The sequence below is a fragment of the Astatotilapia calliptera genome, chromosome 11 (genome assembly GCF_964374335.1).
Source record: "Astatotilapia calliptera chromosome 11, fAstCal68.1, whole genome shotgun sequence".
In the NCBI taxonomy this organism is placed as follows: domain Eukaryota; kingdom Metazoa; phylum Chordata; class Actinopteri; order Cichliformes; family Cichlidae; genus Astatotilapia; species Astatotilapia calliptera.
In genome coordinates, this window is record NC_137432.1 from 13,237,412 (window position 1) to 13,259,825 (window position 22,414).

The 22,414-nt window shown below is 41.2% G+C and overlaps 1 protein-coding gene across 1 annotated transcript in view; it reads right to left on the reverse strand.

Annotated features, from left to right (window-relative positions):
- Window positions 1–22,414, reverse strand: part of LOC113032123 (CUB and sushi domain-containing protein 3-like) — a 167,926-nt gene that overhangs the window by 53,505 nt on the left and 92,007 nt on the right. Inside the window, exons 36-48 of the mRNA XM_026184798.2 lie at window positions 20,112–20,228; window positions 19,711–19,920; window positions 17,842–18,030; window positions 16,710–16,887; window positions 14,349–14,494; window positions 13,905–13,985; window positions 13,068–13,181; window positions 7,607–7,795; window positions 7,344–7,490; window positions 5,902–6,090; window positions 3,722–3,904; window positions 2,700–2,894; window positions 1,703–1,876 (exon numbers count right to left, since the gene is read on the reverse strand). Of these exons, the coding sequence (XP_026040583.2) occupies window positions 1,703–1,876; window positions 2,700–2,894; window positions 3,722–3,904; window positions 5,902–6,090; window positions 7,344–7,490; window positions 7,607–7,795; window positions 13,068–13,181; window positions 13,905–13,985; window positions 14,349–14,494; window positions 16,710–16,887; window positions 17,842–18,030; window positions 19,711–19,920; window positions 20,112–20,228 (2,112 nt within the window). The remainder of the gene's footprint in view (window positions 1–1,702; window positions 1,877–2,699; window positions 2,895–3,721; window positions 3,905–5,901; window positions 6,091–7,343; window positions 7,491–7,606; window positions 7,796–13,067; window positions 13,182–13,904; window positions 13,986–14,348; window positions 14,495–16,709; window positions 16,888–17,841; window positions 18,031–19,710; window positions 19,921–20,111; window positions 20,229–22,414) is intronic.

Below are 22,414 nucleotides of genomic sequence, written 5' to 3' on the forward strand. Positions count from 1 at the left end.
TTTTCAGCCCAGTCCTTGGACCTGACCATTTTCAGAGGGATGGTTTTTTTTTTCTTCTTAATCCATTTAACATTGACCTGTGACTTATCCAAAAAAAGCACCAAACTTAAGTGATGAACCAGTGTTGTGGGTACGCATAACATAACTTATCAAAGAACCAATCTTAAATTGCATCTTTAGGCACCGTGTTACTAGCAGTCTATTAGAAAAACACAACATTTCTTCCCATTTCCTTAACAGAATCTATAAACAATAAAAGTGAAAAAGAACACAGTTTGATTGTATTTTTCAACCAACAAAGTGATTCCCAAAGCTATTAATCAAAAACCCGCAAAAAATGCACCTCCTTAAGAAATCAGGAAAAAAATCCAAGACCTGAAAAAGGACCTGAGTGTTGCATATAGCCCTTCAGTTGATCCTTCTACTGTTTGCAAAACCTTCATCAGAAATGAAGTGGCTGTCAGGAAGCCACAAAACAAAGAGCAAAGGCTTAGGTATACCTTACTTGGCATTTTCTATTCGAAGCTGCTTAATTTTTCAGAATGAGACTGATCAACAAACACACTGCTAATGCAGTAAAAGCATACCTGGATAGAAAAACACACAGTGGAACGCTATCAGAAGCCCGGAGAACTACTCCTGAAGACTATTCAAAGAAATGACAAGAAAGCATGCCTAACAGAGTTCAGACTATGATGAAGAATAATAATGGATTGGATTTATATAGCGCTCTTCAAGGCACCCAAAGCGCTTTACAATACCACTATTCATTCACTCTCACATTCATACACTGGTGGAAGCAGCTACAGTTGTAGCCACAGCTGCCCTGGGGGAGACTGACAGAAGCGAGACTGCCATATCGCGCCATCGGCCCCTCTGGCCAACACCAGTAGGCAAGTAGGGTAAAGTGTCTTGCCCAAGGACACAACGACCAGGACAGAGAGCCCAGGGATCGAACCGGCGACCTTCCGGTTACAGATGCGATTCCCAACCCCCTGAGCCACGGTCGCACGAATAAAGGTGATCATACCAAATATTCACTTTTAAGCTCACTAGAATTGTACAATCTCTGTTTTTGCCCCATGTATGTTTTACATATTTAATTAAATCACTACACTCATTTTCAATTTCATTGCAAAATGTAAAGAAACTCAAGACTTCTCAAGGCAACACTGTACACTGACATTTATCCCTTGAGTATCTACCGATCACTCGGATCATACTTTAACTGTTGAACTCAACTACAGTTATCTATTTGTTCCACCTTGCACTGTTACTCTGTTCTGGTATCAGCGTCTTCACAGACTAACACGCAGACTCACAAAGTTAATATATTTTTCCAGATACACCATCGTTGGTAGTAAAAAGCTAATTTGACCTCATAATCTCTACAAGGTCTGAAACAGTCTGATGTGTTCCAGTGGCATCACTGAGTCGCAGCATGATGACAAACATGGTATCATCAATGATATCGTCTTAATGCTTTACATTTTTTTGCCAAACACACTTGGCAACAGAGGCAATTATAGCCACCCTCTGCTTCCCCATCTGGTTCTATTCTGGACATGTTTGCCCAATCAAAAAAAAGAAAAAAAAAAGAAAAAACCCAGCTCATACTCTGCCAAAGCAGAGTGCCAGCAGTTTTTGACCTAGGTCAAGGATGTGCTTAAAAAGTTAAAGACAACATGTAAACCTGGCTTACCCAGGCACTGAGTCTCCATTCCACTCCAAAGGCCAGACAGGAGACACTCTCTAACTGTAGATCCAGTTAAAACATAGCCAGGGTTACAGCTGAAAATGGCTGATGCTCCGAAGGTAGTTTGGGTCCCAATTTTCTTCCCATTAGGAGGAGTGGGAAGATCGCCACAGGAAATGACTGCAAAGAGATGAAGAGTAAGGAGGAAAAGAAAAGGAAGAGCAAAAAGATGAAGGAGGCACCGGGAGAATGAGCAAGAGAGAACAAGAGAAAGAATAAAGAGATAGAAGTTGGCTTACATCTTCAGAGTCAATGGGAGAGCACAGTCATTTACGCCCATCTTGCCAACCTTAATGCGTTAAAAGAGTGACCTGTACCATTTCATGGGGAGGATAATGATGGTTTGCCTTTGTTCCACCATCTTTCATCATGTTGGCTAGCATCACCTTTTCACGTTACACTACCCATTCAGCTTTTAGCTTCTCTAAAAGTAGTTCCCATGGCAGCGATGAAAAGCTTTTATTTCCGATTCTCGTAATAAACAATATCTAACCTAAGCTGAGACAGCAATAGGTGAGGAGCACAAAAGTGAGTCTTTGAGCTGGTGATTAACTGAGCTGTGAATAAGGTATTCATTCTTCAAGTCTCGTAACCCCCACATTCTATGAATCTAGTGTACTCAAGGCAAGGCGGGACATGGATTTTTCAATTTGGCTCAATGACAATGTTAAAATGCTTTCTATTCCATTTATTCAATGAATCGACAGACGTGCTCAGCGAGTTTGTGAAGTGGCATTTCGTGCTACGTGTCTGTCCGATGAATGTCTTTTTTACAAGATAATGCGAGAATGAACCACAGGAAAGTGGAGTTAATTTCTGGGAATATTATTCTTTTGGCTCAGTTCTACGTTTATCCCGTTTCATTTTTTCCTTTCCCCACTTATGAATTTGTGAGATGCACAAGCGCTGCATATTTTGTGTTGCTGCAACCAAAGTCACTCACTTCTACACCGAGGCCTCTCGTTCCTCCAGCTCCACACTCCGTTTGCGAGGCACTGGATGTGGGCGGGGCCCACACGATAGTATCCAGGGTTGCAGGTGAAGATTATTTTCGTCCCATACTCATAGTGCGAGCCATTGACAATCCTCCATTTCCCGTGATCGAGGGAAAACGGGCTAAGACTGGGGCACGGCATCACTGAAAAAAAATAATAAAATAAGAATTATTTTATGGGCAGTTACTACGGGAGTTTTGGATTATTCCAATGGATTGACTTTTGTATAATTTTTTTATCCCTTATGCACACACCGCAAAGCAGCAGCATAAACTAATCCATGTGTTGCAGTTATACAAATGTTCTTCCACAACAAAGCTATTTATGAATTGGCACTTTCTAAAACCAAATGAGTTTCAAAACAAACTCTGTTTCCCTTTTCACTGTGAGACACATATACAGCAGGGAATAAACAGTGGTCTCAACAGAAAACAATGCTGTCAATCACTCCCTGCACTGACTTTCAAACTTGGAGGAGTTGCACTGGCATGTGAAAAGACTTACCCAGCGCCAGCTGCAGAGATCCTTTCAAGCATTATTCCCCCTTTCGTCCATGCATCTTATCATGATCCAACAAGTTGGGATTTTTGTAAGGAAACTGCAACTTGCATGTTTTTATGACAGCAGTCCTTATTACATTAACTCCTTCCATTGCCGTCCAATTTTGGAGAAACCTGTTTTGATATTTTACCTGCTGTTCAGACGATCTCAAACTCCAACTTGTACTGCCTCCAATTAAAGAACAAAAAACCCCAAACTGTGTCTAATAGCTTTATCTTCTTTTGGCTCTCATATATTTGGCCACCTTTGAGTGGAGGCAACAGACAATATGAAAATTTTTAAATGTTTTTATGAACAGAAAAAAAAAAATCCTGCAAGGTTTTTTTTGCAACCTCATTTCTCCAAATCACTATTTTCTCCTCTGCGCTCCCCTCCCCTTCCATCTTTCCAAGGCTTCCTCTCTACTCACCAAAGCATCGGGGTATCTTGTTGTGATTGCTCCAGGTGCCGTCTGGCTGGCAGACTGTGGTCGTCAGCTCTTTGGAGAGCCGGTAACCGCCGTTACAGAAGTAGGTCGCCCGTGTGCCGACGGAGTAATCAGCAGTGAGCACACCTCCGTTCGCTGGCGCATTGGGCACACCGCATGACACAGCTGCAGGCAGCAAGAGGACAATGGTCGACCCACATGTTTATGCACAGTACAAGAGACATACTAGATAGATGCCTGGTGAACACAGGTATGGTAGGCATTCATATATAATCACTATTTTTCAGTTTTGCAAAGAAAAATATATATGTTTGTGCTCCCACCAGTGCAACCTCTTTGTGGTGCACTAACTGTGTGGAATTTTAATTTATTGTTACATTTTTATTAGCTTTTCGAAGGGTGACAGCCTTAATATGTAGGAGTCCAAAAGAAAGAATTTAACATTTAGTACTCAGAAGGTTCCACACCTACCCAGTGTACATTAGAATTATAATGTAAGAACCCTTGTGGTACACTGACACTTAAATTATTTGATTGATGTGCATATTATAGACCTCTTAATGCACAAGACTGTACTTTCACTTGGCAGAAATCAAAGAAATTAGGACTGACCACTTGTGGAAAATTGCATTCGGCTGTCTCAGAGTGAAAGTATTCATACTGCAGGGAGGTTATGAAAATTGAAGTCCCACATAAATATTGCACTGTTCTTATAAGAAGGTATTCAAGAAAGAAGTCATCTGAATGACCAAACAGCTATTCAATTATGCCAAATTATACAAAAGTACTTAATAATTAAAACCTCTTATTTTCACTGTGACTCAGTGGGGAATCTAAAAACACACTAATGATGTATAACAAAGTCATTAAAATGACAAGTGCAACCAAAAAAGTGACTGGTTCCAACACCAACTGTTCCTGACATGCAGGCGTACTCGAATGTGCCGAAAAACTTCTGCACAGCATTGTGTCCTTGGAAGTAAGTGCAATGTTAAACTTGCACAGAGCTCAGACCAAACAAAACACTTGAAGAAAGAGACTTTAAGGTGCTCATCATTGGGTCGGACACACTGAACTGAGCCAGGAAACCTAACATCTGAAGGGCCGAACTAAACAGAAACGGTTATGCAAAGACACATATCTAACCACAGAGCTGCGATGATAATTGCATACTGTGAAGCATCAAAGGTAGGAATCTGCCAACGTGGCATGGAGCCATTACAATGCCCGTCAACACCGTGCGAGATAATCAATTGACATTCATCTGAGTACTGCTTAGTTGTAACTTGGCGGATACTAATCAAAACAACTAAAAAGTTTTCCACACTGCAGATGAAAAATGTTGGTGTTTGAAGTGCGATGATCAAAGCTTAGGTGGTTAAAGGGCCTGGTAATTATTTTGAGCCTTTGCTCTTTCTATGAGCAAAACTGATGGATTAATACACCGTGGATTCTCCGAGGTATCCTGCTTCAGACAGAATGAAAGCTTGAACATGCTGTAATGTGATCTTGGCCACTGCATAAAATAACAGATGGACAACATCTGTATGAATGTATCAGTTCATCTGCAGCCAAAGTTGAGTTTGTGCTTTGGAAAAGCGGTGTGCAATTAACAAACTGATGGAATCAATCACACGTGTGAAGTGTTTTTAAATCATTTAAAGTACATGACATACATATTTTCATTTCACTGCATCTTGATGAAATGCAATTGAGCACACCATCTGTTGATATTAATGCTGCCTGAGCATGTGTATATGTGTGTGTCTGTGCTAGCGCATGCAATCATGTGCACGTAAATGCACATATTCCACGTATGCACGCTGAAGAACCCAATTAGTTGAGTAAGGCAGAACAGCAGAGGACATTGCATCCTAATGGCAAGTTAGCCAAAGTAATTTGAAGAAGTGGAAATTGACAGAAGAAGGGAGGATTGATTTCTTTTTCCTTTCCACCTGACAGGACTCTGGGCTCTCAATCAGCCTGGTTTCAGTTCAGCTGCTAACAACACAGGAAGAGGGCTTGGGCTCAGACACTTAGGTGCTTTAAGCGCCTGCCTGTCTGGCTGTTGAGACTAAGGGTACAGAGGCAGTGACCAGAAGAATGGGTAGAGAGGCAGGCTAAAGGAGGAAATAAAAGCATGCCAGAGCCAATGAGCTCACCTTGACATGCAGGAACTGGCGCGTCCCAGGCGTAGTAGCCATAGGTGGTCTTCTTGCACACAGCTGTGCCCTTTCCAATGAGCTTGTACCCCCTGTCGCAGGCCCAGCGCACCACGCTGTTTAGATGACCCCCGGTCTGGCTCACTACAAAGCCATGTTGTGGAGAGTCTGGAGTACTGCAGTACATGGCTATGATAGAGGAGAAAGCAGGGGAGGGGAAGTGGGGAAAAAAAGAGCAAAGGCAAATAGAGGAGAGAGCCAAGAAAGAAGGCGAGGATGAAGTCGAAGAAAGAAAAGAGAGAGAAGGGTAAATAAAGAAGAGGAAAGGATGAGAGGCATTAGCAAAGCACCTCTAGAGAAAAACTGATGAACATTTTTCGTTACAGCGAGGCTCCATTTTCAATGCAGAACAATAATGAGGGGGGAACCGCCCGAGGAGTGTCACGTCTATTTAGAACTTGGGCTATGCACCACGCAGCAAAGGAAGCCCTCACCTATCACATTATTACCATCCCATTTTGGCTTATGGGCATGCACATATTCAATTTGCTTTTAACACATGCAGCGTTGGTGCATTCTGCATTTGTTCCCATCGCCTTCCTTCCTCCGATCTTACAGTCCATTGAACACAAAAAGGTAAATTCGATTTCTCGAATATGACCATCTCATGGCCCATGTGACGTAAAAAGCTGTGGGAGGGAGGGCTGCGTGCTTCAAAAAACGCTGTCAACCATTCCCTCAAATCAACATGACTTGGCGATAGCAGGGATTTAAGACGAAAGGACACATGCTGGAGTTTGAGTCAGTTCCCATTAAAGTCAATCAAGTCAAGGAGGAGCTTTCCTTACAAAATTCATCACACCAACTTGCTTTCACAGGAACACTCTCGTGCATTAAAGTTAATGGACAGACACCATGAAAAATGAATGTCTTTTGTGCTTTTTTTGTGTTGTTATTGATGCATTTCAAATGAAAGAAAAGATCGCTATGCTGCTCTTGCTTAGCAGCACTTGCTTTATTAAAGAGCTAATTAAGAATTCAAGCCTTTTGTAATTTTAGACATGCAAAGCTGCATGCCGCCCTTTAGTGACTGGTTTCCAGCCTCGTGCTTTTTTTCCCCGTGAGCGCCTATTGCGAGCTATTACCTGTAGAAATTGTTTTTGTAAACTGACTGCATATTAAAAAAAATAAATAAATCAATAGAAAACACAGCACACAGTGATAAAAATCCTTGGGTCATATTGTATTCACGGCCATTTCAAGTAGCTACAGCTGAGGTTCATACACATCTGTCTCTGTTTAGTGTTATTACATTTTCAACTGTACAAATTGTAGACCCATAGCTCTTATCACTCGTCTGCAGGTCAACATAAAATAAAACCAAATAGCATAGTAAAAAAATAGAGAATGATTATAAACTGGATACATACTTTGATACTCACCCACATATCTGATGTGGAAGCCGCGGCGGTTGGTGCCATGGTCGGAGGACCAGCGCAGGAGGAGCTGGTGGCCTGTGGTGTTCAGGCTGAAGGGTGTTTCAATATCACCACTGAGTGATGAGAGGCTCTGACTGTAGATGTTGGGACCTAAAGGCAATGACAAACAGCATGTGTGCTAGTGGCTGATGTTCTATTAGGCGATTGCCTGTTTATAATTTCAGTAATTTATTAAAAAACAAAAGAACACAAAGTTTTTTACCCACCATCAAAAATTTCCAAGATGTCAAACTCTTTTTCTGTCTGGAAGAGTTCAAAGTGCAAAGTGATGTTGTAGCCCTTCTCCACGTTGATCAGCCAGGAGCACATCTGAAGATTGGGGTAGTTATCAGGATAGCCCGGGCTTAAGATTACTCCTGTTGAGTCAAAACGGACCTCGTGGGCCGGGCATTGGACTGGTGGGAACAGAAACAAAATAAAGGTGAGATTGTTGGAGGAAAAAGAATTGGCAGAGAAAATGAGAAGAAGCAACAGAGGGTGGAAGGAAGATGAAAAGTAGCGGCAGAAAACGAGAGGCAGAGGAAAAAATTAGAGATGCAGTAAGACATGGATGAAGGGAAGATAGAGATGCTTCACTGTGACAGTAGAAATGATATTGTAAAAATAAGTAGTCCTGAAACAATTACATTTGAGCCAGAGTGATATTGCACCTTAGGGGTGAGCTTGTGAGTCTGCCGTTGTCACCAGGCTCCCCTGATATCAATCCATCAAATAATACTCAGCAGGTGAGACAGCTAACTTTGTATGGAAAAATGGTGTGTGTGTGTGTGCGTGCGTGCGTGCGCGTGCGTGCGTGCGTGTGTGTGTGTGTGTGTGTGCGTGCGTAGGATTTCGTGTGTATCAGGTCAGAACGTTCCCTTCATTTCCTGTTGGCTGGCATGTCTGAAATAATGACAGTCCTGTTTCTCTCTTTTCCTTTTCTCCGAGTAACAGAAGTTTCTCTTCTGGGCCACTAGTGAAGAAACATGATGCATACGAAAGGTTAATGCAAACGACTGTTCCAGATGAAAAGGTCATTGGAAAGCATCGGACATACAACAGAAGCAGAGAATTGTAACACAAAGCAGTATGAATATTCCCGCTGGTGACTCATTGTTAAAGTTTCAACTGGCTGAACTGCAATAGCCTTCGGCTCAAAGATAACAGGCACATATGATCCCAAAAAGAGCTTAAGCCAGTTATTTTCAACGAAACAATACATTTCTTTAAAAAAAAAAGAGCTCTCTGTGGGCACAAAGTTCAAGAAGAATTTCTCCATAAATCATCTGAACAACACATATATTAAATGTGTAAATATTTGTACACAGCTAAATCAATATTCATAAATACACTGATGGTATTCATTAGGGTGGCATCAAATCTCAGTACAATCTATTCCGAAAATAAATGAACATAAAAAATTATTGTGAACTAGCAGTCTTTCTTCACTACTATTCTTTGGATGTTTATAAGACACAGAATCTATATGGTTCTATATTTTTGTTATTTCCTGTTGTGTTTTGGAATATTCCTTCATTTTAACGCATCCTACTTAGCTTAGCGTGGTATATTTATGTGCGCTCTAATAGGCAAAGACAAAGAGCAATGTGTAAATGAATTACTTTAAAAATGTACAACAAGTAGATTGGAATGACATAAAAGCATGCGTTTTGTTTTACAGGGCACAAAAGCATAACTACAAAACCACGGCTCCCACAAGCACTTATTTTTCTCCTCACACCCAGAATGCTAATGTGAACTAAGGGCACATTGCACAGTAGTGGGTGGTGAGTCAGGACAAAGGTCAATCAGTCATATTTGGTCTGTTTTCTATTTACAGTTCATTACAAACAGCTATTTAAAAACCTCTGAAGAATGCACACTTCAAAAAGAAATAACACTGAATACATTTCTATACAGTTAAGTCTGTAGTGCTCCATTTTAACATAAGAGTTATGACTCTCGCTGGAAATATGGAGTTCAATGGGGTCTTTAGTTGATGCAGTTACATCAATTCCTGGTACTATTTGCTCAGCAGCAGCCTCTGCTTTACTGATACCAGTGGTATACTTGTTACAGAGCCTTCACAGTTCCAGGAAAATGATAAAAAACAATTGTTATAAGCAATTTGCTAATTTCAATTCTACAACTTCTTCCTACTGACTACTCTGGAGTTACTAGCCCGAAAACTGTTCATACACTGCACAAATTCCCATTTGCCTCTGGCATTTCCACATGTTGGAGCGCTTTAAGATGCAGACAAAACAGACTCACCTGATAAGATCTAATTCACAGTAAATAGAACAATATAGCTGGTAAGTGCTTGTTATTGAAATAATTGCGCCTCCAATCCTTCTTTATTAAACTAAAGTTGTTGCCAAGCAACAAACACGTCCATCCACTGAGCACAGTTGCGGTTTAAACTGCTTTGCCTGAAACTTGCAGGTAGGGATTAAAATCTGAGTCACGAGAGGCTTCAAAACATTTTAGAAACCACATACTTTTACAGATGCCTTTTATGAAATAGGTTTATAAAATGCATTCATGGTGATTTGGCTCCAGTACAAATGTTGAGCACTGTATCCTAATGTGAGTGATTATAGAGACACTGGCTGAAAAATATATATGTACACTTCTAAATGATCATGAAAAAAAAACAAATCTAAAATTTATACCATAAATAACAAAAACACTAAATACCCAGTAAACAAAACACAGTGACATATGTTTTCTAATTTAAGAGGCATGTAGCCCTAATTTAACCTACACCTTACCTGGAGTCAGCATTAAGTAGCATGCAGGCTAACATCATTTGTTTAAGCTTAGCCAACAGCAGTTATTATATCTTCCACAGATGTTTTACCTTGTGGAAAACTACAACATTGCTGATTTCACTCAGAAAGTTGCACATATTGAATGCCAATGACACCCAGGGTTATGTATAAACTAATGTCGCACAAAAAAGTTTTGGTACGTATTGCAAAGACGAGGTTAGTGCGTCGTTTGTGTTCCTCCAACATCTATACGAATGTGACAGCAGCCGCAATACGACAACATTTATTGAGTTACACTAAACCTCAGTGTGGCAGATGGTTTAACCATCGCAGCAGTCAACTCGATGGTGGCTCTACCCTTGATTTAAGAAAATGTTTGACCTTCCTCACAGGCTTTTATAAAGACAGAGCTTGGGGAAATATCTTAAAAGCCAAGCATATTTAGGGGTTAAATTGCATAGCCATACAAGGACATTACAGTGTTATCTTAAAAGCATAAAATTACAATTAACATAGAGGCTGACAGCAAACAAAAGCGGAATACAGAGAGCACATGAGAATTCTTTTTCCTGCCCTTTCGGCAAGCTGTGACAAGAAGTGGCTCCTATGCAAGTTTACTGTGGCAGTCCCTTGGATGTGAATAGCAGGTCAACTCAAATTAAGTTCAACTTTACATGTCCCAAGGAGAGCAATTAGTTTCATGCTAGAGGTGGCACAAAGACATACCATATCCAACACGGTAAGATGAATTCTTGAATATAATGAAAAGGCAATCCATGAAAATGTCACATAATAAATTAGTCACTCTACAGCTATCTTAACTATGCTAATATGACGCTCAAAGCAAGATTTAAGGAGAGTCTGAACAAATGACTTGCAATCACTGACACATTTGAACACTTTAAAGATGTTGATTTAACACCTCTGCAGCTTTTTGCATTGTACCAGAGTATGGGCACATTCTCTTAGCAAAACTAATATAGTTTAGCAAATAGCTTGGTTTAGCTTAGGTGACTAAGCAGATCCACTTTTCTGGCAAAGTACAGTATTTACATTAGATGTTTTATGATGAATGAGAGCATTTGCTGTCCAACACAAAAATTTTTTAGCGCTTCTCAAACAGCAATGTGAATTATTGTGTACTACTTGAATAGTCCCAACGTGTTTTGTAGTCAACTGTAGTCGCTCAAATTAAAACCTGTGAAAATATTTTAAGTGCAATGTGTGAATTTCTGATGCTATGAGCTAGCTGCTCTTGGCAGAGCTCTGTGTAGTCAGTAACACATGACAAGGTGAGCTGGCCGACCAGCCTTGGTGAGATGGCTTGAAATATTGCCCAGTACTCAAAAAGTGACTGAATGCCCTCTTTTGGCACTAGCGAAGTTTATCAGTTTATTCATATTGATGGAAATCAGCTGTTTTAACATACTGCTTGTTGCTGATACCCTTCATGTTGACATAATGTGATATAAGGACTCATACAGGACATATAAAAGATTTGGTGAAAAGAGATCTATATACCATACCTACCCTGATGAAATAAGCAATCAAGCTTTGTTTCGCATCCCCTTTATTCCAGCATGTCTAATAAGCTTATAACATGCTTCTCAACTTCATGCTGCTTGTGCTTTTGTAAATTATTAATATACTGAAAAATGCTAGGTAAGCCCAGTACACCACAAGTGAAGGTGGTTTGTTCTCTTTGCACACAAACACATCTGTCCATCTTAAATAATTCTAACTCAAATTATCATTTTTCAGGTCTCTCACCTTTGTGCCTATGTTAATTGAGCTACCTACTGACAGATGTTAGTTTGTGTGGCTGATTTGGATAGAAAAACACAAGAAAATCTGAGGTTTACGTATCTTGGATCAAACAGTTGCTGAGCCTAATCTTTGCTGTTGCTGTGTTTTTATTGTGAAACCTACCAAGTAATAATTAAAAAAAAATTAAAGTCAGTCAAATTCTGAACACAGAGTTAGCAGCAAAATCACAGCAGGGAGAAAACAACGATATCAAGTCAGGCATCAAGTAACAACAGCCAGGGATAAGCAAATAGGCTCCAAATAACTAGTCGTTCTCTACGTTGCTTTATGAATGCAGGCTTGAGGTTTGTCAAGCATCTGTCATGCCTTGATCACAAGTCCGATGCGATTACTCACTGTTTCTAGAAATACAAAGACAGAAATGCTCATCAAGTCAAGACTTGTAGACAAAGGACTTCAGGGCACTTCAAAAGATGTCTAACCACAGGGGATAGAAGGTTTCAGAGTGCTCTGTTGTGTGGAGCAGAGATTTACTGGCACGACAGGGAGGCTGAAGGCATTTGTTGTTTTGTCTAAACAAAATCTTTGATGCAGGCGACAGGAATTTCTTTTACTTTGCTCCTCGTTTGTAATTCCATCTTCAAAAGAATTATGGGTAAGCAAACATCAATCAAACCCATGAGACCGTTACGTAGGGGTAGAATATCTGTTTTTACAGCACGTGAAAACCTGCTGATCTGTAATTGGTTTCAAACTTACCCACTACAGTAAAACTGCTGGTTGTACGCAAATGGCAGTCTATGGACTTGGATCAGTAGTATTGTTACTCTGAATCTTGATAAATTGGAATAGAGCTGCTTTTTGCCACCTGGTGCCTGCTGGACGAGGCTCTGCTGGCAGTCTGTCAAATAATGCATCAGTGGGTGCTGCTTACTGTAACCAACCTGAGCACTGTGGTGTCAAGCACCACATAACATAAACAGGTTTGCATACACATATATTGTATATGTATGTGTGGGGGGAATGTGTACACACATTGTGAGGAACACTTAAACACACAAACACAAATGCAAAAAAATAAATAAATCAAACACAGAAAAATTTTAAACATACCCAAAGACTCCAAGTCACACTGAATGAAACCAACCTTGACAGACTGGTGGAGGTCCATCCATCTGTAGCCTTTCTCCAAGTCGGCAGGTCAGAATCTCACTGCCCACCAAGGTGAAGCCTGGCTGGCACGTGTACCGAATAATGTCCCCTGTGAGATCATTTACACGTGTAATCGCACACACACACACACACACACACACACACACACACACACACACACACACACACACACACACACACACACACACACAAAGGAGGAGGGGATGTGCAAAACATTTCTGTTAATAGTCCAACTCAAACACAAACACACACATACTTCCACACAAAGCTATGCTAGTAAAAAACTCCTCAGTCGCAGCACTTGAAACAGTAATCAGCAACACATTTTGTAATGAAGATTGACATCCCCTTAGCTAGCCAGAATACTGAAGGCACTTCATTACATTATAGAAGTTAGGCAGAAGCCCATGCACACACACACACTCAATTTTAAAGACAGAAAGTGAAGCCGCCACTAGCCACACGACTTCCACTTCACTTTCCTAATCAATTATGAACACTGAAAATACAAACAGCTTATAAGAAGAGCTAATTAGCCTTACCCTCAAATTAATACTTTAATGCACGGAGCATGAATAGATATAAAATTTCAAACGCGAGTAGAGAAAGATGAAAACGAAGAGCAAAGTGCAAGAAGGAACACATTTTTCATTTAAATGAAATCATATATTTAAAAGATATGTGTATACCAGTGTTTGTATACATAGTTACTTATATATAATTACATACACACAAATAATCTGCCTACTGCAAACTGATTTCACTTCACATTGTCTCTGGCTGGTAAACAAGCAAATAAAATAAGACAAACCTATTTCAAACTCATCATCTTCTGTTAAGATCGTAGCGTTGGCAACAGGAGGGGGTGGCTGACATGTTCTCAGCTGGTACGCTGTTGGGGAAAGGGCAAACAAACTGAATCCTTGAACAGAGTGAGTGCTGTGTGCGCATTTGAAGGCAGAAATAAAGAGAGGCAAACGGTGTCTCTCCCATCATAATGAAACTTGATTAGATCAGAAATTGCCACCTATCACTGTTCATGATCATCAAAAAACAATCACTAATTTAGTTGAGATAGGGAGCGTTTTATTATTAATCAGCTCCTCTTTGAAAGGGTGTTTTAATAGCGCAAGAAAAAAAAAGCTTTAAACTGCATTTATCATTTATCATTAGAGCTGGAAGCAATGCTATGACAGAAGGTATTGAGAAGACTTAGGTTAGGCATGAGGTCTCCACTTAAGTTAGGAGACGTTACCGAAATAATGTAGCTCAAAGAAGCCGCTGGTGCTGAAGTCGCTGTGGAACTTGATGAGGACCTGATTGGCAGTGGTGGACACGCCCTCCTGTACAGAGCTGCCACTAAACTGACCGATTTGGGGCGAGCTCTGGTCAGGTCCGTCCCTAGTGCAGAAATATAGAGGTGGAGAAAATAAAGGAAAGAAATGAAGGGTGGAGAAAGGAGGGAGGCAGAAACAGAAAATCATTTCTTTCCTTTATACACCAGTTTGCTCCAAAATGTTTCTCAGCAATCAAGAGTCAAAGATATATAAAAATGTATTGAGCATAATTCAATTCAATAAAAAAAACAAAAAACCCATCATCCTAATTACACGGATGCCATGTCTAAGGCATCTCTTGGACAACGTCACACTTTGAGGATTTGGGAAGTGTGGAACTGAAGGAATGGCGTGTACTGAAGTATCTTGTTTGAGCTGGAGCTCAGCCTCAGGATAAAATTCTTGATTTATGAGTAAAGAAAGCTAGCAAAAGCAGCCTGCGTAGGTTGGGGTTACAGCATTACAACTGTTTGGTTGAGTGGACCTCTCCTGAAAAGTGGCAGTTAAAGAAAGACAGATACCTAATTAGGAAGCCTCTAGCATGCCTCCCTGAAGAGACATCCGGCACGTCTGACTGGGAGGAGACCCCAAGGCAGACCCAGAACATACTTATACATTCCAGCTGGCCTGGGTGGACCTCAAGATGCCCCAGATAGAACCTGGAGAAAGCGTCTAAAATGGATGAATAGATAGACGCTGGATTGGATATTGTGACACGTTATATCTTGAACGGTAATTAGGGTTTGCTATTTGACTCACTGGATTAGCTTTAGAGTTAGGAGAGGCTTTTCCTGAGATTTCTCAGGAAATTTACTGACAGCAATCTGTATATCCCTACTGCAACATTAAACTACATTTATGGACAACATGTTCCCCTGCTGAAAGATGAAAAGACAAATTGGTGGATGGCTGTGGGGTAATAATAGAAGCTGTCATTAGCAGTGAAGCCATTTCTGAGCCATGCATTAGCTAGCAGCTCTAAAACAGAGAATCAGCTGCCCTAATGAGAGCGCAGAGAACTTTCAAACCCTTGCAGGTGCATGGCCGTGATCTATGTCTGGAGTAAAATATCATGTTAGCATGCAAAAACAACCCAAACAGTACTTTTCTTTGGGCATAAAAAATGCACCAGAAGACAGCACTTTTCTATTATGTATAAATGTTATTTTTTAACAAGAGAAATGTATTTAATTACTGGCACTTTCAAGCAGCTCCAGGCTTTCTTTTCTAAATCACACTAAATGTTTTTTTTTGTTATATTTGTTCACCTTAAATATTGTATATACTGGAAGTCTTACTGCAGTTTCTTTTAAGAGAGATCAACAAAATAAGAGACAGCAGTCAGGCAGGGAAACAAAATGTTACCATCAAGGGACAGATTGTTTATGCGCCATTTGATTTGAAAACAGTAGTGCCAGCGGCTCCCTCCTCCCATACCATCAATGGCAGCCCTGGATGCTGGAAGGCATTTCCCTCCCATATTACCCATGAGGGCCGCTCTATGACTGCCTCAGACAACAGAGAGGATGCAGAAAGATACAGGGAAAAGGGGAGATGGGGAGATAGTGGCTGGAGTGACAGGAGGCAGGTAGTATTGTTTACTGTCGTACAACTATCTGTAAAGTTTCTCAATTGTAAACAGACATCCCAAGCAACTCAAAGTTGATGTTTTCATGCTGATACACATTTCTGTCTTTTATGGTACACTTGCTGGGGGATCTAAAGTAAAAGCAAAAGTTTGGGGGAGTAAAGAAAGGGAGCGCAGTGATTCAGACTTGAATTTCTTTTAGTTAGTTAGTCACATAAAAACAATCTAGTTGTACAGAAGGATGGAAAAAGATTTTGTTAGTAAAAGAAAGGCATAAATGTCAGGACATATTTTCACAATATTTGTTGTCATGTCTGGTTGTTGTCATAAGCTGTGAACGTAACTTACTTAACTGGCCTCTGGCCTTAAAACATGTTTGCTTTGTAAAGCTCAAATTAATTCGTTATTCAGCAAGAATGTCTCGAGACATTTGGCTAGCACCATTCTGTGTTTGTCTGTGTGGGGTTTCTGCAGGTACTACAACTTCCTCCAACAGTCCAAAGACCTGCACGTTAGACTAACCGGTGAATGTAAATTGGCCCTAGGTGTGGATGTCTGTCTCTCTGTGTGAACCCTATGATGGGCTGACAACTGGTCCAGGATACCTCTCCCTCAAAGTCATGAGTTTCATGAGTGCTATAAGCTGATGATTGATAAATAATGTCATACTGAGAGAGAAATGAGGGCTTACCACACAGTGATGTAGTCGTAGATTGGCTCGGTATTGATAACGGAGAAATTTATGTAGATGCCGTACCCAGGGGGTACTCTGACGGTCCACATGCAGTCCTGGAAGTGTGGATACTCGGCTGGGTGTCCAGGAGAGTAAATTGTGCCATTCATGGATGTTATATTCCCGCCACACAGAGCTAGAGGAGGGAAGAGAGAAAGCAATGTCGGACAAAAATAGAAAGCCAGTCATACCTCAAGTGATAAAAGCTTTTATGGTTGTATTGCCACTAACAGTTGATAAAATAAACCATAACGGCGTGTTATTGGGTTATCACCCAGATACTGGGGGGGAGAATGCACCTGTTAGACACAAATGCAAGGAATGGTTACTGGCTGTTGTGAAGTAATGATGATGACTGATTTTGACAGCAAAACTCCCTCTATCAAACCCCCTTAGATGCTTAAATCTGACTTTGAACTAGGAGTCAAAGCCAAAGCATTACCCACAGGATAAAAAAAAGAAGTGCTGTAAACCTGACAGGAGCAATACAGCATGTAAGAACCAAAACAACATTTTAAGGCAAATATAAAACTATCGTGTGGTCTTATAAAGTCTGCTGTTGCATCGTTTAACTGATGAAAGATTGTTTAGCGTACCTGAGTGACATCTAAGGCGACTCCTTTAGAATTACATAAAAGACCAGCATGTTCGGATTTGCATTAAAGACTTGAAGATGCTCCATGTATCATTATAATCGCTAAGCATCAGTTTATAGTTCAGTAAAATAGTGTTGAATAGCTGGTGAGTCTCATGCTTTGATGTGCTAGAGTAAAAGACAGCACAACAAGCAGACTGTATTCTATTATAAAATGAACTATTTAAAATAACAAAGACATTTTTTTGTAATGGAAAGGAATCTTCACCTTTACTTTAGTTAGGTGCACAAATATTTAAATATTTTCCTACTGATTTTGAAACCAGAAACATGAAAGAGCATTTTGAGATGAATAAACAGAATATGTTGATTCACCAAATATAAGAAATTCATAGGAAACATTTAGACACTGAATAGATCGAGTGCCAATTTTTTTCTGCATATGAATGACACTTGGTGCAAGGACACTGCTGAGAGGGGACCTAAGGCACTCACCTTCACAGCGGGGGATGGGGTGGTTCCAGTTTCTGCTGATTCCATGCAGACATGTGAGCGACTGTTCTCCAAGAAGAGTGTAACCTGGCAGGCACTCAAAGGAAATGGTCATCCCCACGCTGTAGTCCTGTCCGATCACTATGCCGTTACGAAACGGCCGTGGGTCTGGGCACCTCTGTAGCTCATATGCTGGGGGGGAAAGTAAAACCCATCCAAGACAAAAAGGATCATAAAACACAGAATTCAACACTGGGGTAAAAATAATAATCTTCAAGGACATGTGGTATGCAATGTTTCAGAAAATGCAAAAGGTTTTCTTTAATCCTACAACCTCAGTGGAAGAAACTGCCGTGTATACCTAATTACAAAACTTTCTCCCTTGTCTGTACCTAATGGGCTTTTACGTGTCCTGTTAGAGAGCGCTTCAATCTTCTTTCACGGCACTTGCAAAACCCAATTTCAAAGTGACCATAGGAAGCTTATTTAAAATCTCATAATTTTAACTTTGATTAAAAATTGATTAAAAACAATGATTAAATGCATATAACGAGCAAAGCCCTACAAACTGCCACCTGCTAAGAAAATGTTTATATCCTTTAGCCTCTAAATTTCATCTTATATGTAAATGTTGCATCCATCACATCAAATCTGTTTTCTTTAACTTAGGTACTACTGATTTTGACAGGCAACACTGTTACATCCCTGTTGTAACACATGGATTTTAGTAATGCACAGCAGCAGGTTGGAAAATGTCTTGAAATTAGCCTTGATGAGCTGCATAAGAGTGACTATTTATCGTTCTGCTGGCTCACAGCAAAAACTGGAAAATTACGTGAATGAGAATAGTTGAATCTGGTTGTAATAAAACACATACATACATGTGAGGACATAGAGCAGGAGAGAAACAAACAGATAATAAATTTAGCCATATTATTTGCATGTTGTGTGAACACTAGGCATCTAAGGATTTTGTTTTTGTTTGAACAGGCTTTCTACTGAGAATTTGTATTTAATCATTATTTATTTATTTTAAACCTTTCGTCTGTTTTAATGTGTCTTATTGTATTTTTCTGTTGCCTATTATGGCACTTAATGCTCTTATTTACTTTAATCTTTTTGTGTACCTCGCTTTGACTGTCTGTGTATCCTAATATTACTTACTTCATTGTTGTGGGGACAGAGTCACCAAATTTTGCCAGGGTGTTATAGTGATGTAAATAAGTCACAAAGGAAAAGCGTGGGCTGTTCAACAGGGGTAGTCTTTACTTTTGAAGAGAATACCTCACCTTCTTACGCTTTGCAAACCTATTATATGAGCAAAATATCTAACAGACTACAGTACAGGGAAAGACCTAAAATCATGATATGGACACTTGGTTATCATTTGTTATGACTATTTTTGATGCTGTACTTTACATGGTTAAAAAACAACAACAAAACAAACAAACAAAAAAAACTTATCTCATATTAGGCCTTTATGCAGCCCCTCAGTTCACTGTCTATCTGAGATGTGCCATTTTAGCTCCTGTCTCTTTAAGGTACTCTCCCTAAATGTTCTCTGTTTTTTTCTGATTGGCTAACCTCCAGGGGCATTCTGAGAGACAGCACCCAGTGCTCGTGAGGTGTACCTACTGTGCTTTGGAGACATGCTGTACCTTTAGCAAATTCTCAATAACTGTGATAAAAGAAAAAAAATTGAAAAGCTAGAAAACATTCAGAGGCCTAAACTTTTAAAAGATACTTTCACATACAGCTCATACTTGCATGACATTATAATATGTACATATATCGTGCATGTGTAGACACACAGAACAGAAAATAAGGACAACAATGCACGTCCTCTTAGGCTACACTGTTTTTCTCTCTCACCCTGGTAGACAATTTGGAAGCCGGGCTTGTTCTGGGAGTAGTCGCTATGGAAGAACAGAGTAGTCTCATGGGTGGTGCTGAAGAGAGGATTGGGCAGCGTGGGGCCACTGAACCGATCAATCACTGTTCCTGTCTCAAGGCTCCCACTGCGGATCTCCAAATAGTCATGAACAGGCTCTGTGGAGAAGTTCAGAAACTGGAGATGGATCCCTAAAGAAGAGGAAAGAGAAGGTTAATGGAAGAGGTAAACCCAAGAGCACATGAATGAAGTAAACGAGAGCAAAGAGTGGCTATTCCTGTCAAATATTGTATTACACTTTTATACACACTAGTACTTATACATGCTTGAAATTAGCAGTTTGTTGAGTTACACAGGAGAAGAGAGAGGAGAGGTTACAGACCGAAGCCAATAGGGAGTTGAACTCTCCAGCTGCAGTCCAGGCTGCTTTGGTAATTCCCTGGAAAGCCTGGGCTGAGGATGACGCCGCTGAAGTCTGTCATGGAGCCGCCACACTGAGCTGAGGGAGACCAACCAAGGAGAAAGAACATGTCACTTCTCCATGGAGCAGCTCAGTGGGAAAACAAAGAAAAACAATGACTAGAGGGCTGGATATTCAGGGAGGGCAAAGAGCACTGTGTCTTTGTGTGAGTGAAAGTTTCAGCACACGCATAAATGTTACGTATGTTGTGCATGTGTATCCTACACATTCTTAATATACATGTATAGTCTATATATATATATATATATATAGACTATACATAAATTAAATCTTGGGCCTAAAGAACTGAACTTGATTTAAAATAACACAGTGTTAATGCAAATAGATCAAAGGATAAACTTGAACTTAGAACTTGAAATAAATAAAACAATAACCTAGGTTGAGAATAACATCCTTCTGGAGCAGCTGGATAGCGTAGTGGTTAAACTACACGCCTTTGGAACAGAGGATCGCAAGTTCGATTCCTGCCTGGGGCGTCTGTATCCAGTAAGGGTCCTAAGGCTAGACCCCCCTATGCTAAGCAAGCCTACCGCAGACATGAGCGAGACAGATAAATATGAAGGCATGCCGGCTCGGACGTCGCCCGGATCAACAAGGTCCGCGTCAGGTGTTGAGGAACCAGGGCACCCTGACGAAAAGTGGGCTACTGGAACAAGAAGGCATCGGTGGGCAAGGGACGAAAACAGGGCGTTGTTGGAATGCTACTACGCAAGTAACCCCGGCGGAAGGGGCTACATGAATAGGATGAGGGACCTATGGATTCTTCGATACCCAACATCCACAATGACGGCGAAACAACTAGTAGCTCAGTGTTCCAACATTCGAAAGAAGGGACTGCTCTCACAGCTAGAGATTGACGAGGTACAACACAAATGCTACGGCAAGGAGGAGTCAGGACGCCAGGTCAGGGGGGAGATATTATCACCCCCACCCGAGATTGGGTACATAGCCCCAAGTGCGATAGGAGAAGGATCGTTGAGTGCGAGAGGAACTGACCTGAAAAATAGGATCATGGCCAAGCTTGAAACCTGGATCCCCCGTAGCCGGTTACCAAGATTACGTGAAGTACCCTCAGAAGGTCTGCTAGATGATGTTAATGCAGCACTACGGGCAATACCTACAACCACGATTACCGACACTAACAAGCTGATCTACAATACGGCAGCAGTGATCAGTGAGATGCTTGGCTACAAGTTGAACAGCCACAAGGGGCAGTACCCTCCATGGAGAAGGAGGCTAGAGGGCAAGATCAAAGTAGCACGGAGGGAGGTTAGCCAACTAACAGAGTTGCAGAAAGGTGCGACAAATAAGGTGCCTAAGAAATACAGCAAGCTGTCCATACCTGAGGCCTTGGAAACTGCCAAGCAAAGACTCACAGCCTTGGCCAGCCGCTTGAGGAGGTACACCAGAGAGATAGAAGGCAGGAGAATAAACCAGCTGTTCTCCACAGAACCAGCAAAGGTGTACTCTCAGTGGCAAGGGAACAATAAGAGAACAGCACCACCAAGGCTGGAGACGGAGCAATACTGGAAGAGCATATGGGAGAAGGATGCAACCCATAACGGCAATGCTCAGTGGCTAGTGGATCTGAGGGCAGACCACAGCGACCTCCCTGAACAGGGTCCAGTAACCATCACAGTGGCAGATATCCAAGAAAGGGTCTCCAGTATGAAGAGTTGGACAGCACCAGGGCCCGACATGGTTCACGCCTACTGGCTGAAGAAGCTGACTGCACTCCACGAGCGTCTGGCAGCACAAATGAACCAGCTGCTAGTTAACGAGAGACACCCGGAATGGCTAACTGAAGGCCGGACGGTCCTGATCCCCAAGGACCCCAAGAAGGGACCGGTCCCCTCCAACTACCGACCAATAACCTGCCTCAGTACTACATGGAAGCTCCTGTCAGGCATCATATCGGCTAAGATGAACAGGCACATGGGTCAATACATGAGCGGGACACAGAAAGGAATTGGCAAGAATACCAGAGGTGCAAAACACCAGCTACTGGTAGACAGAACAGTCAGCCGAGACTGCAAGACCAGACTGACCAACCTGTGCACTGCCTGGATTGATTACAAGAAGGCCTATGACTCAATGCCCCACAGCTGGATACTGGAATGCCTAGAATTGTACAAGATCAATGGGACCCTAAGAGCCTTCATCAGGAACTCAATGGGGATGTGGCGTACAACACTAGAGGCCAA